The sequence below is a fragment of the Delphinapterus leucas genome, chromosome 11 (assembly GCF_059928025.1).
Source record: "Delphinapterus leucas isolate spDelLeu-1000000601 "Yukka" chromosome 11, BTC_Dleu_Yukka2, whole genome shotgun sequence".
Lineage (NCBI taxonomy): Eukaryota > Metazoa > Chordata > Mammalia > Artiodactyla > Monodontidae > Delphinapterus > Delphinapterus leucas.
The window spans coordinates 8,472,493-8,485,975 of NC_143139.1; the positions used below are offsets into that span (position 1 = coordinate 8,472,493).

Consider the following 13,483-nt stretch of genomic DNA (forward strand, 5'->3'; position numbering starts at 1 on the left):
AATAATATCTAAATAAATGGAAAGATGTATCATTAAAAAAATAAAATAAAATAAATGAAGGAAATAATGCCCAGGTTCACGTGGGGCAGGAAACAGTGCCTTTTCCCAATGGCAAGATTGGACAAGATCATAGCCCATTGAGTATTGGGTGGGATACTCAGAAAATATTTCCTTCATAATGGAGAATCATTAACCCCAGGCTGAGAACTTCTTTGGTACTGCCTGATAATCATAAAAGCAATACTCAGGAGCATCTCACTGTTTCTATGTAACTTAAATTGTTCTCACAATAAAACTCAGGAGTATTTAGAGGAACGAAAAATATCTAGCATTGACCTAATATAATATTGTAAGTCAATTATACAGTAGATCATTGAACGAGATGGGTTTGAAATGCATGCATCCACAAATATGTGGATTTTTATCACTAAATCCATACTACAGTACTACACAATCCACATTTGGAAAGGAGGCACAGAGGGCTGACTACAAAGTTATACATAGATTTTCTGCCTCATGAAGGGGCTGGTGTCCCTAGCCCCCACATCATTCAAGGGTTAACTGTACTCCAATTAAAAAATAAAATTACAAAAAAACAACTTAGAGGTTAGAATTAGAAGGCACAGACATTAAAATAGTTAATATGTTCTTCATATGTTCATAGATTTAAAAAGCTACATAGAGACATGGAGGATTTGTTTTTAAAGCATACTTCTAGAGATGAGAACTACAAAGTGTGGGATGAAAAATACGCTGTGTGATATTAATGATAGACACTCAGTAGAAAAGATTCATGGACTTGATTATATATCAATAGAAACTAACAAAAATGAAACACTGAGAAATAATAATTTTAAAGGGAAAGGAAAGAACAAGGACAGGGAGGGAGGGAGGGAAGAGAGCAAGAAAGAAAGAAGCATTAGGGCACTGTGACAGCCCAATATTCACATAGCTGGAGTCCCTCAACAGTGTGTGTGTGCATAGGGACGGGCGGGAGGGGAGAGAGGTGGAGTGAGGGGGTACCGGGAGGCGGGGCAGAAAAAACATTTGAAGAGGTAATAGCCTAGCAGCTTAAATTTTTTCAAACTTGATGGAAAAGAAGAAAGATTTCCTCACAAGTAGACCTTCACTATAGGGAATGATAAAGAAAGTCCTTTAAGAAAACTTAAAATATCACCTGATGTAATGTGGGTCTAAAAAAGAGATGAAGAGCACCCAAAATGGTCACTACTTGGGCAAATATGTAGGATTTTTCTGCTTACGGTTTAAATGTCTTTAAAAGATGATTTACTATTTAAGCAAAAATGATAACTATGCATTGTGGTGTTTACAACAGATATAAAAATAAAATGTATGGCAACATTAGTGTGAAGGCTGGGAGGAAAGAAATGGAAGTATGCTATTCTAAGGTTCTATTCGTAGACATGAAGTTGTATAGTATCACTTCAAGGTAGACTGCAGTGAGTCGTGATGTGTATATAAATCCTGAAACAACTACTAAAATAACAAAGAGTAATAGCTAATAAGCCAACAGGAAGATAAAATGGGAGAGTCAGCAATATTTCATTAATACAAAAGAAGGCAAGAAAAGAGGAAAAGGCAACAAGGACAAGTTGAAAGAAGGTGAAAGGAAATATCGAGATGGTAGACTTAAATCTAATTACATCAATATCACATTAAATGTAACGGTTTAAACACACACACAAAAAGACAGAAATTGTCAAATTATATAAAACAGCAGCACTCAACTATTTGTCACCTAAAAGAAACACACTCTAACTAAAAAGACAAAAAGTAGGTTAAAAGTAAAAGAATGGGAAAAGATATATCATATTTACATTAATCAGAGAAAGAAAGGAGTGCCTGTATTAATTTCATTCAAATAGAGTTTAGAGCAAACGTTATAGAGCCAAACTGATTTTTTTTAAAAAAGGGGAGGCATAGGGCTTCCCTGGTGGCGCAGTGGTTGGGAGCCCGCCTGCCGGTGCAGGGGACACGGGTTCGTGCCCCAGTCCGGAAGGATCCCACGTGCCGCGGAGCGGCTGGGCCTGTGGGCCATGGCCGCTGGGCCTGCGCGTCCGGAGCCTGTGCTCCGCAACGGGAGAGGCCACAACAGTGAGAGGCCCGCGTACCGCAAAAAAAAAAAAAGGGGGGGGGGAGGCATAAATTAACAATGCCAGGAATAAGAGAAGTAGCATCGCTACAGACTCTAGAGATACTGAAGTAATAAGAAAATGTAAAGAAAAATGTTAGGCCAAAAAAATCAAACAACTTAGATGAAATGGACAAATTCCTTGAAAGACACCAACCACCAAAGCTCATTCAAGAATAAATCATTTGAATAGCACTGCATCTATTAAAGAAACTGAACCTTTAACAGTAAATAATTAAAAATCTTGTGAAACAAAGAAAACTCCATGCCCAGATGACTTCAATGGCAAATTGCTTCAAATATTGAATGAACAAATCATACCAATTCTACACAAAATCTTCCAGAAAATTGGCATAAAGGAGTACTACTCTGAAACCTAAACCAGACAAAGCTGTTACATGAAAAGAAAATTACATATAAATGTCATTCATAAACATAGTTGCAAAAATCCTAAGCCAAATTTTAGCAGATCTAATCCAGTGATATATTAAAATAACACATCTTGAGAATCGAAAGTTGGCTTAAACTTCTATAACTATTTAATTCATCATGTTAAAAAACTAAAAAGAGAAAAGAAAAACTATATGATCATCTCAACAGATATAGGAAAAGTATTAGACAAATCAATACCCATTTCTGATAAAACCTCTCAGTATTCTAAGAACAAAAGGAAAATTTCTCAAACTGATAATATTCATCTATGAAAAATATACACTTAACACCTTAGTTAATGGTATAACATTGACTTATTCCCAAGATCAAGAACAAAATAAGAATTTGCACTCTCACCGTTTTTATTCAATATTGTACTGGAGGTTCTAGTCTATGAAATCAGGCAAGGAAAAGAAATAAAAATCATCCAGAAAGGAAAAAATAAAAATATTTTTATTTGTAGATGACATGATTATGTATGAGGAAAATCCAATGAAATACATACACACACCACACACGCAAACACACACACAAACTTACTAAAAGAAATAAGTGAGCTTATCAAGGTTTCAGGATATAAGGTTAATATAAAAAACTGTTATAATTCTATACAATAGCAAAGGACATTGGAAATAAAAACTACAATGATAACAGTACTGTCTACAGTAGCATAAAAATGTGAAATACATGATGATGATCTAATAAAATATGTGAAACATCTATACAGAGAAAATTACAAAACATCGCATAAAGAAGATCCATGAGTTGAACAAATCAGTATTCTAAAGAATTCAATTTCCCCCAATTATCTATAGATTCAGTGAAATCACATTCAAAATTTCAGAAAGTTTTTTTAGAAATTGACAAGCCAATTCAAAAATTAAGACGGAAATGCAAAGACATAGATTAACCAAAACAACATTGAAGAACTACCTCCATGTGATTTCAAGATATATTATAAAACTACCGAATCCAAAATATCGTAATGGTGTTATGCACAAAGAATACACAAATAGATCGATGGAACAGAATAGAGTCCAGAAATAGACCCAGACATGTATGCATAATTATTGACAAAAGTGCAAAGGCAATGTAGTGAAGAAAGAATAGTCTTTTCAGCAAATGTTGCAAAGGCAATTGAATATCCACATGCAAAAAGGAAAAGAAAAAGAACTTCTATACATCCGTACGTGACTTACAAATTATCCCCCCAAAAGTTAAAGATTTCCACGTAAAATCTGAAACTATAAAATGTCTAGAAGAAAACATAGCAGAAAAATTTTTGTGACCTTGAGTTAGGCAACAAGTTCTTAGAAACAGGAAAATGGACTTCACTGAAGACTGGCAGGGGGGCTTGGAACAAGCTAGGTGAAAAAAAATATACATAGAGAATTAAAACTTTTGCTATCAAGGTGTCAAGCAGCTGGGCCCCAGTCTCTGCTAAGGAGTTCTGCACTTTAGCTAGTAACAGGAAGTCCTCAGGGCTTTTATGGTTTGCACCTAAGTGACGAAGTAGAGCTTAATTTTCAGAAGAAAATTCAAAGGTCTTCTCCTCCTTTTCTTCCAGAGCCTTCACATTCACTGTACTCTCAATAGGTTCGCCTTCTTCTGACATATACTGAATGCAGTTAAAATGCAGTTTTCAGCAAAAACAGCTCCCCTTTGTATATATGCACAGGTGCCTGAAGAATACATCTGGAAAGCAGCTCCCTGGAGTCTAAACCTGCAGGCAGGGAGAAAAACAAACTTAGATTTACTGCCACCTTGTGTCAGGCACTTAGCCTTGTCTTAAAGCTTCAAGTCAGCAATAAACGTGAGAAGGAAAATGTAAGAGAAGATCTGAATGGGTAAACGGGCAAGTCCCTGTGTGAGAGAGCTGGGGAGAGAGATTCAGAAATTCCCCAAGCTTCTTTCCAGCAAGAAGAGGACATTGCGTGGAATGTGGCAGTAACTTCACTAGTAGGTTCAGCAAAGAATAGGAAACTTACAAGTGGGGCAGCAAAGGAGAACCATCCTCCCAGAGCCATGAGTAGTTGGGTTTCTTCAGAGACAACCCCATCCAGAATGGGAAACTGGAATGGGCGATTGCTTGCTGGATGAATTCCTGTGGGAAGTCACGTTTCTGAGTTGATGAAAGAGTCGATGTGGACTTTTTCAATTAGATTCACAAAACGAAAGAACCCAAAGAGCTCTTAGACATCCTCCTGAAGGCTTTACAGAAATGTCTACTGGAGCCTAGAGATACTTCATAACCTGTCCATCCAAGGTCATGCACGTAACCAGTGGCCAGCCTAGGCTAGAAAACAGGTACATATTCTGATTCTCAAGGAGGGCCTTAACCTGATCTATTTCCCTGTAAACCAATATTCCAGCCCAACACACAACCATTAAAAACTCACCAGATCATCTGAGCTATTAATCTTCAGCATGTGGGCATCCAAAGACAAGCAATTCTCCCGGCTTTTTTCCCAATTAAATGGGCCAGAGGAAAATTGGTAACAGTTTTCTTCATGCCAGAGCCAGTCTTGGGGACAAGGCCCTAGGAAATGTAATATACTTAATTAGTGAGTTACGCCTGAGTAAAAATATTTCTACAATTCTTAAATCAATTCACCTCTCAGGACTCTCACATGCTACCGCCTCTTCTTAATTAGAATTATACCCAGATTCTGCAAATACCTAAATAGCCTAGAGTCTTTATTGCTCCATTTTTTGGAGAAAAAAGAAATGAAGCATTCTGATTTTAGAAAACTCAATTAAAAAGCAAGACTGTTAAAAAGCAAGGCTTGAGCTGGGATGTAATTTTAGAACCTGATCTATTTTTTAAAAATTATGTTTGGAATCATGGAAGTGAGAGTTGGGGGGATGAATATGTAAAGCTATTCTGCTACTAAAAAAGATATGCTTATATATTTTAAAACTTCAGGTCTTTGAATGATGGATTTGGGTTTAGATACTGTGCCTCCTGATTCTGGACATGTAGCCCTATGTGGCTCTTGAGTACTTGAGCTACGGCTGGTCTGCATTGAGATGATGTTCTGTAAGTGTAAAATATACCCCTGATTTTGAAAACGTACTATGAAAAAAAGAATATAAAATATCCCATTAATAATATTTATACTGATTAGTGTCAAAATAATATTTCAAGTATATTGGGTTAAATATGTCATTAAAATTAATTTCATCTGTTTATTTTTCATGTTTACTGTGATTACTAGGAAATTTAATGTTGCATATGTGGCACACACTGTATTTCTTTTGGACAGAACTGTTCTAGGGAGAACAGTATATTGGTGCAAAGAGAGTATCTCAATTTAAATAAGATTTCAGAAAGTAGGGGAAAGTTTTCAGCAGAAAGTTCCCAGAGAGTCCAAAAAACTCAACTCAGGGCTTAGGCAATAGGCAAGATATGTGTTTTACAGATATTTTAAACGATCCCCAAATCCTCTTTCTCCTCCCCCTTCTTCTCCCCTTCATCATCATCCCTTCCGTGTGTTACTAACACTTGGAATCTCTTTACTGGGGAACAAAGCCTCTTTACTGGGGAACAAAGCCCTTTGTTCTACGCTGTGACCAAAAAAAAAAAAAAAAACAAACCTCAAATCCTTGAGCAAGGCAACATTTTAATTTCAATTTTCATTGTGGCATAAAACCATCAGATAATTTTGTAAGAATAGGCTTTATCAGAGAGGACAAAGTAGAAGGGACTGAACTATGAAAGAAGAAAGTGAATGAGGAAGGCTATACATAAGCCCGGACTGAAAACAAAGAATGCAAGCTTCCTAATTTATTAATTTGCCTAGTCCTGTCTTACTATGTCAAAGGAAAGAGTATATTGGTTTTCCTGAACTAAAAGAAAGGTCTAGGTAGGTTTTCCAAGCCATGAAAAAGTGAAAACGATGAACGTTAAAATGTGGCATTCAAACCACCTGTATGTCCTTTAATTATGATTATTTTTTTATTTAACAAACACAATAACCACTGTGTTAACCAACGTGCCAAAAATGGTTGGCAGTCATTTTTATGTATTGGCTCATTTAATCCTCATAACCACAGTATGTAAGAGTTAGGTTAATTTTCTTCATTTGAAAGATAGAGAAAATGGGACTTTGAACATGAGCAGTCTAACGCTAGCATCTGTGTGTTTCATCACTATATTACGCTACCTCTCAAACTCCTGAGTTTGAATTAACTGAGGAAATATTTCTTGATGCCCCCTCAAGATATTTTGATACAGGGTTTTGGGGTAAATCTGGAACTTGCCACTTTTAACAAGCTACTTAGGTGATAATTTTGTACACGAAGGGTTGAGAACCACCACTAATTCAGGTTCTAAAATGTAGTCTGTTACTTTGAAGACTCTGTATCTTTCTAGCTGGCTGACCTCAAGCAAGTCACATATGCCAATTTCTCAGCGTCTTGCCCTCTTCATACATATACCGAGGACCACAGACTGGTTAGTAAGAAAGATAAAACTTGTCTCAAACTTGAGAAAACTGGCATAATTTTTTTGCATAGTATTTTATTATTAATGTTTTTGAGAATCTTCTCAAAGCTGCTTGATGGACAGCAGTGCTTTATTTGACATCTCTACTAATTGGCTTTTATCTGACACTGCCAAGGAATGAAAACACGTTACTTGGTGTATCTGCTACAAGAGACATATCACCTTTTATTTTTGATTAGTTGTCCACACTTGGCATCTCTGGGATACGAGTCTGAACAATCCTGACATAACTTTACTCCCATACCACTGATAAAAACAAGACTAATTTTACAGCCCCACCTGTGAAATAAACCATTTTTGGTATGTAGCTATGTCAGCTTATATAAACATTCCTGTCCTTGATATATTAGCCTCCTTCCTTTAAGCCTTCTTTGAGATGGTTTTATGTCCTAAACAGCTCTTTCCTTAAAGAGATTCAATATATGTTTGACACTTGCTAAAAAATCAGCTTGTCTATAAACGTCTGCTAATTTTGGAAATTTAAATAACCCTGTACATACTGAAGGGATTTATAAACTGCAAAACTTTATACAAAACTACTTATCGTTATTATCATTTAACTTACCTGGGTTTCCTCTATAAAATAAATGGACGGGTACCTATAAACTGTTACTTTATTCAACAAAACTACGTGGTTGAGATTAAGGTGAGCTGTACAAGCAAGAAGCTGCAGAAATCTCTTTTTATTAGTGGCGGCTAATTACTAACGCCAAGAAAGCAATGTACCACTGAAAGTGACTCTATTTCACACTTTCAAATTCTCCCCATGATTAAAAGCACATACCTGATTTAATTATACGTTGTAGAAAACCTGTACTAACTGTACAGATCACTTCTGTAATATTGAGTTCACATTATTATCTCCATGTTATAAATGTTTCTATCTGCCTCCTAGATTCTGAGTTCACCTAGTCAGTTGAGATCAACTCAGTTCTTCTCATATACATTGACTTCCTGGGTCTCTCATAACTTTGTCTAATTTGAAGTATCTACTCAACACTTACAAGCCAGCTCACCTCTATTGATTCAATTTACATTGATGTAGTACACTTTATGAGAAACAGTCCCATAGAATAATGCTAATGAAGAGGAAGGGGTTCCCCAGGACAAAGGAGACCCCTCAGGAAAAGAAATCAATGATTAAGATACATTGGAATGGAAAGAGAGAAGAATCTGTGCAAAGGGTAAAGGTGAGGGATTTCTTCCAGAAAAATCTCAAAACCAGAAAGTTATAAAGAAAGAGAAGCTCTTGTGAGGCAGGAAAACTTAAATCCACCAAAAAGTATGGTTGATTGAATCAAATTAACTCAAGAATTTGGCATGGGATAGGGTGAGGATGACAAAAAGAGAGGACTTCTGGTGTAGAACACGATGAACAAAAAAGGATACATATATCAATATGCCAATTTTGTGCCTAGAGATATTTCCAAAAAATGTTAAGATTTACAGAGAAGTCTCTCTTCACCCCTCCCTCCCTCATACCTGAATAGTTTGCTGCTTTTTTCAGAGCTTCTTGGAGATTCAGGTTCTGGTGATGAAGTTCCATTAGTTTCTTGGATTTTTCATCCAGCTTGTGGGCAAGGGTTTCTATCATTTCTTTGAGTTCTCTTTGTGACTCCTGGGAAGATTTTTCTGTCTGGTGCTGGGCTGAAATCTGTCCCTCCAGGATATCTTCCTGGTGAGTATGGTTTGCTTGCTGTTGCTTTAGATCAGACACCTGGGATACTAAATCAGAACTGAATTAAGACTCCATTTCCAACCCCAGTAAAAATTCCTCCACAGGATTTCGAGGAAATCAAAGAACTAAATCAAACCATTTGTTTTGACAACAACCTGCTGCACAATGACCCAAATTTATTCAGGAATTACAGATTTGGAAATTACTTGATACTCATGCAATATTTTTTAAATGTGAGGAACTGTCACAGATACTTGTGATTTAAAAAAGTAAGACAGGATTTTACTTGTTGTTGAGAGTTACACACAAGTTAAAAGGGATCACAGAATAAGTCTTATACGAGCGGCATAAATAAAATATAGACGATCTAAGATAGTCAGACACAAACCGGACTCAGTGACTATTAGTAGCACTTGTCATTAATGACTTACTCTAGTTGTGTCTTAATTCCTCTGCCCTTTCTCTACCCTTCCACATTTCCTGATTTTAGTTAAAAACTGTGACACTCACCCCGTTTTTGAGAAACCCTCTCACGGAATTTTTTTAAGCTGCTAACACAAGAGTCTGAAAACATATTTTTCCGTTTTAGTTTATTTTTTGGTTTGGTTTTTGGTTTTTTTGTTTTGCTTTTTTAGGAAGGGTGGAGATGAAAGGAAAGTTGTGAAATCAAGCAGGCAGCAAATGTTAAGGGTCCAATGTCTCAGTTCTAGAAGGTTGACGGTTCAGTACAAAGTAGACCTCTTGGATTGAAAGCCAGATTTGACCCTGTTGCAGAGTGGTCCAAGCCTCAGAGGAAGACCCTTCCAATGACTATCTCTGAGTCAAGGGCTCTTCTCCTAGATCAGTAGGAAAAGTTTTATAGATTGAAAGTGTTCATAGATTGAAAACATAAGTTGTTTGAGACCTTAAACAACCGAGAAACAAATTAGCACTTCAAAGGCCTTAGTAACCTGGATTCTAGGACTCTAGAGAGCCTAGGATTCTAGAGATAAATAACTCAGATCTATGACCTAAATACACAGGTGTATTAGATGGATGATCAACACCATTTTCCTTCTTTCTTAGCCATTTTCATGTTTCCTTTCATTTCTTTTCCTCTCAACATCCCCTCTTTCCTAAATGGCCATATTATAAATTTGAAGAATGTTTTGTTTTAAATGTTTTATTTATGAAGACTGTATTTCTGGGTTCTTAACTTTAAATTGGTATTTAATCATCTCTATTAAAACTCAGCATGAACTAAATGAAGTTTCTTTTACTTTTGGGTCCCTCGGGTGACCTTGTGGGTTAGTAACTTCAAATTATTTTCTTCCTCATTATTCTGGGGTTTAAATAGGCTTTATCCATGAAGTTATGAAAACAAAACCAAACAAAAACCTACCATTCATGATCTTCATCCCGTGCCTCAATCTATTTGAGGGAAGAGCACAATGTACCCATTCATCTTCCCACTCACTCTTAAAACAGTCTGCCTAAAATGTGTCTAAATTAAGGCTGTTTATAGCTGTTATGAAACCAACAAATAAACCATGTTTATAAGTTCTCATTTTTTGTTCTCCATCTTTTCCCGGCTTCAGCACTTACATTGGATTATCAGCAATATAACTGTCACCAGTAATCCCAGACAAAGGATCCCTAGAGCCATAGCAGCAGGGTACCACCTCCGAGAGGAGAGAAAACGAAGACCTAAAGTGACAGAGGATAGATTCAGAAAGACAAAAATGATGGAGGCAAGGGATCAAACAATTCTTTGGATACTGTCTGTACCTGGTGCTTTGCATTGCTTACCTCTAGTATTCCCAATGGTTTTGCAAATAATTCATTATTCACATTTACAGATGTGAACTATGTACAGTTAAAGCATTTAAGCAATTTACCTATGGTCATGCAGCTAGCAACTCTAGGAGCCAGGATTCGATACCAGATATTTGACTCCAAATCTAGAATCTAAAGCTTATGCGTTGTCTGCTGTCCCCACAGTGAGTCTTCAAGAAACTCTCAGCCCAGCTTGGTTAGATTAACTTCCTCCACAGGGTAGAGAGCCTGATGTTTTTAATATGGACCATGTGTATGTACGCGCACGTGTGCACGCACACATGCACGCTCGCATGCACGCGCACACACACACGTGCAAACACATGCACACACGCATGTGCACACACACACGTTATAAGTAACATACCATAAACGCATGTCAGATATCGAGCAAATAAGCCTTTAGTCAGTTAACCAACTGAGAAAGCCTCAAAGAACTAATACATAATTTTGTGCCATTCAATTTTTATTTGGAACTGCGGTTATTGACCAAAGAAAAATAGGAATGAAATCTCAATATTCACTTGATTCATATTAACATCATGTCCTATACTCACACCAGCTGTGGCCTTCTTGTTACAAGAGAAAAATTCACCATTATTATAAAAATAAATAAATCATGTAGCTCACAGGTGTACGAATATCTTATTATGAGGTCCACCACTTAAAAAGCACAGATATTACTGGTTCAGCGGGAAAACATTTCACGTGATGGATTTGGACTCCTCACCTTGTTAGATAAACAAATAAGACACTGATAATGTTATCCTCCATATGCGAACAAGGAAACTGACCATTCAGTGACTTGCCTAAGATCACACAAATGTTAAGATCCAAACATAGGTCTTTAATCCAATTGTCAGTAGCTATGTGACTTAGAACGTCACATCACAAAACTTCCAGCCGGAATGTATGATGATTCCAATCAATCAGTGGTCAAATATATTCACAGAGTTCTCACGTGTCAGAAGCACTCCTAATGGACTCTACAGATGACCCAAACAAAATAGAAATTTTGACAGGAAGCAGGATGGTTTGTTCTCTGATTCAAAAGTTATTAAGCTCCCAGAAATGTGTATAGCAAGTTGGCAGAAAAGAAGTTGAAGACAGTTATGTGTCTTGCAAATAATTGCCCAATCCTAGCCTTGGAGGCAAATATCTCAGTAAATCTTTCAATCAACGTTTCTCTCTGGTCAATATTCATTCCGTCTTATAGATCAATCCTAGCTCTACCACTTACTAGCCACATAAAACTGGGTAATTTAGTTAATCCTCCCAATCCCTAGTTAGTCCTCTGTAAAAGGGAGATAAGATTAGTCCTAATCTCAAGCTGTGAAGATTTAGAGAAATAATGCATGTAAAGTGAATATCATGGAACATAGCCTATAGCAAATGTTCAATAAAAGTTAGTTATCACCCTCTACTACAGCATCATTCATACCAAGTTAGTTTATTCGTCAACATCATCTTCGTTATCACCATTACATCTGACTTGTTTTTCCTTTAAGTAAGTGCTATTAACTCTTTAATATTTTCCCACATTCAGGTGTTGTAGTCTTCTAATCCTATATTCAGTTAGTTTACATTTCTAACCTAATTCTGTCCCTGTACATATTTATCCACCCCTAGTACCTTTGTCTCTCTCTCCATTTGGCTTCTGATCCAGTTGACCCTTCATACTCTGGCTCTTGAGGTCAGCAAAAGTCATTTCCAAATTTATTCCAAGAATGAGAGAGTGAAGCCGCCAAGGACTTCTACAAAGTAAAAATGTGTGAGCTCCTGCTGGAGTGTTTAAGTAGCTACTGATATCTAGTAGAATGACTCAGGAGGAAGTCCTGAGTAGGAGGACTTGGTAGGAGGAAGGAGAGGCTTTGCTTCATACTGGGAAGTTGGCTGACGCAAATTCTTGGGTTATGTCTATTGCAGGAGGGGAAAGTGGTGATTCTGATAGTGTTTCAGGATATTTCACTAAGTAATTTATGAAAGGGAAAACTGTATTTTCCATGAGCATTAGAGGAGAGGAATTTGTACCCACGCTTCAGATGTGGAAACTGAAATTTAACAGGGTAATTCACAGTAAAGAGTGTGCATTAGACCAGATTACTTGATGCCAATACCCATATTTGCTTATTTCACTGTAGCAGACTATCTCTATACTGAGTCTTTCATACGTCTCACATTTTCCTTTTTAATTCTGACTTTTTTTCATCAGCTATAGACTTAGGAATTTGGGGATTAATCACTTATGACTCTTATCTCTCTAGCCATGATAACCTAGGTAATTTTAGAACTTAGTTAGGAGTGCTATCTCGTACAGTGGCAGTATAACATAGCAGCAGAGAGAATTTTGGAGCCAGGTGGAGATTGTTTCATATCTTTCCTTTGCTATTCCCTTGGTCTCTAATCTTGGGGAACGTCTTTGGCTATACATTAGGACATTATAATGTCCACTTGATAATGTTGATAATGCTGCTATAGGTGTTCAAATGAGATATTGAGTGAAAATGCTAAGCTTTGTACTTCAAACATAATAAGAAATCAATAAATGGTAGTTATTAATATTAGCAGTAGTAATACTCAACACAGTGGAATTGCTCATCAAAGAATACATTTTATATGTTTGCCTTGAGTCACAAAGACTTCTATGGGATCCCAGTAAAGATACTATATGTATTCACTGATAGAATTCTCACCTATTTTTCCCTCACAACCTCATAACCAGAAAAAAAAATCTTGTTGCAGTTATACATGCTTTTAAAAAAAAAATCCTTACCTATTAGAGATATCTTCTGAAGTATTTATGGGCAAAAATGATATGATAGCTAGTATTTGCTTTAAACTATACCAAGAGAAAAATAAAAAGAAGGGAATACATAAAAGATTGGAGAAAAATATGTAA

General features: G+C 36.6%; 1 protein-coding gene across 1 annotated transcript; it reads right to left on the minus strand.

The window, feature by feature from the left end:
- Positions 1-2,550: 2,550 nt before the first annotated feature.
- Positions 2,551-12,353, minus strand: LOC111176755 (oxidized low-density lipoprotein receptor 1-like). The gene is made up of 6 exons (XM_022577555.3): positions 12,217-12,353; positions 10,354-10,455; positions 8,574-8,816; positions 4,984-5,123; positions 4,573-4,688; positions 2,551-4,307 (listed from the first exon to the last, which is right to left on the minus strand). Exons 1-6 carry the CDS (start codon positions 12,290-12,292, stop codon positions 4,163-4,165), a joined length of 822 nt encoding a protein of 273 aa, XP_022433263.1. The 5' UTR covers positions 12,293-12,353; the 3' UTR covers positions 2,551-4,162.
- Positions 12,354-13,483: the final 1,130 nt, after the last annotated feature.

Bases quoted from the DNA above. Each gene is read 5' to 3' on its own strand.
- LOC111176755 (XM_022577555.3), bottom strand. From the start codon at position 12,292: ATGACTTTTGCTGACCTCAAGAGCCAGAGTATGAAGGGTCAACTGGAT. The intron at 5,124-8,573 runs GTATGAGGGAGG...TACATTTCCTAG, and splicing joins AAAAGCAGCAAACTATTCAG to GGCCTTGTCCCCAAGACTGG. The intron at 4,308-4,572 runs GTAAGTTTCCTA...CCCTGCCTGCAG, and splicing joins TCTCCTTTGCTGCCCCACTT to GTTTAGACTCCAGGGAGCTG.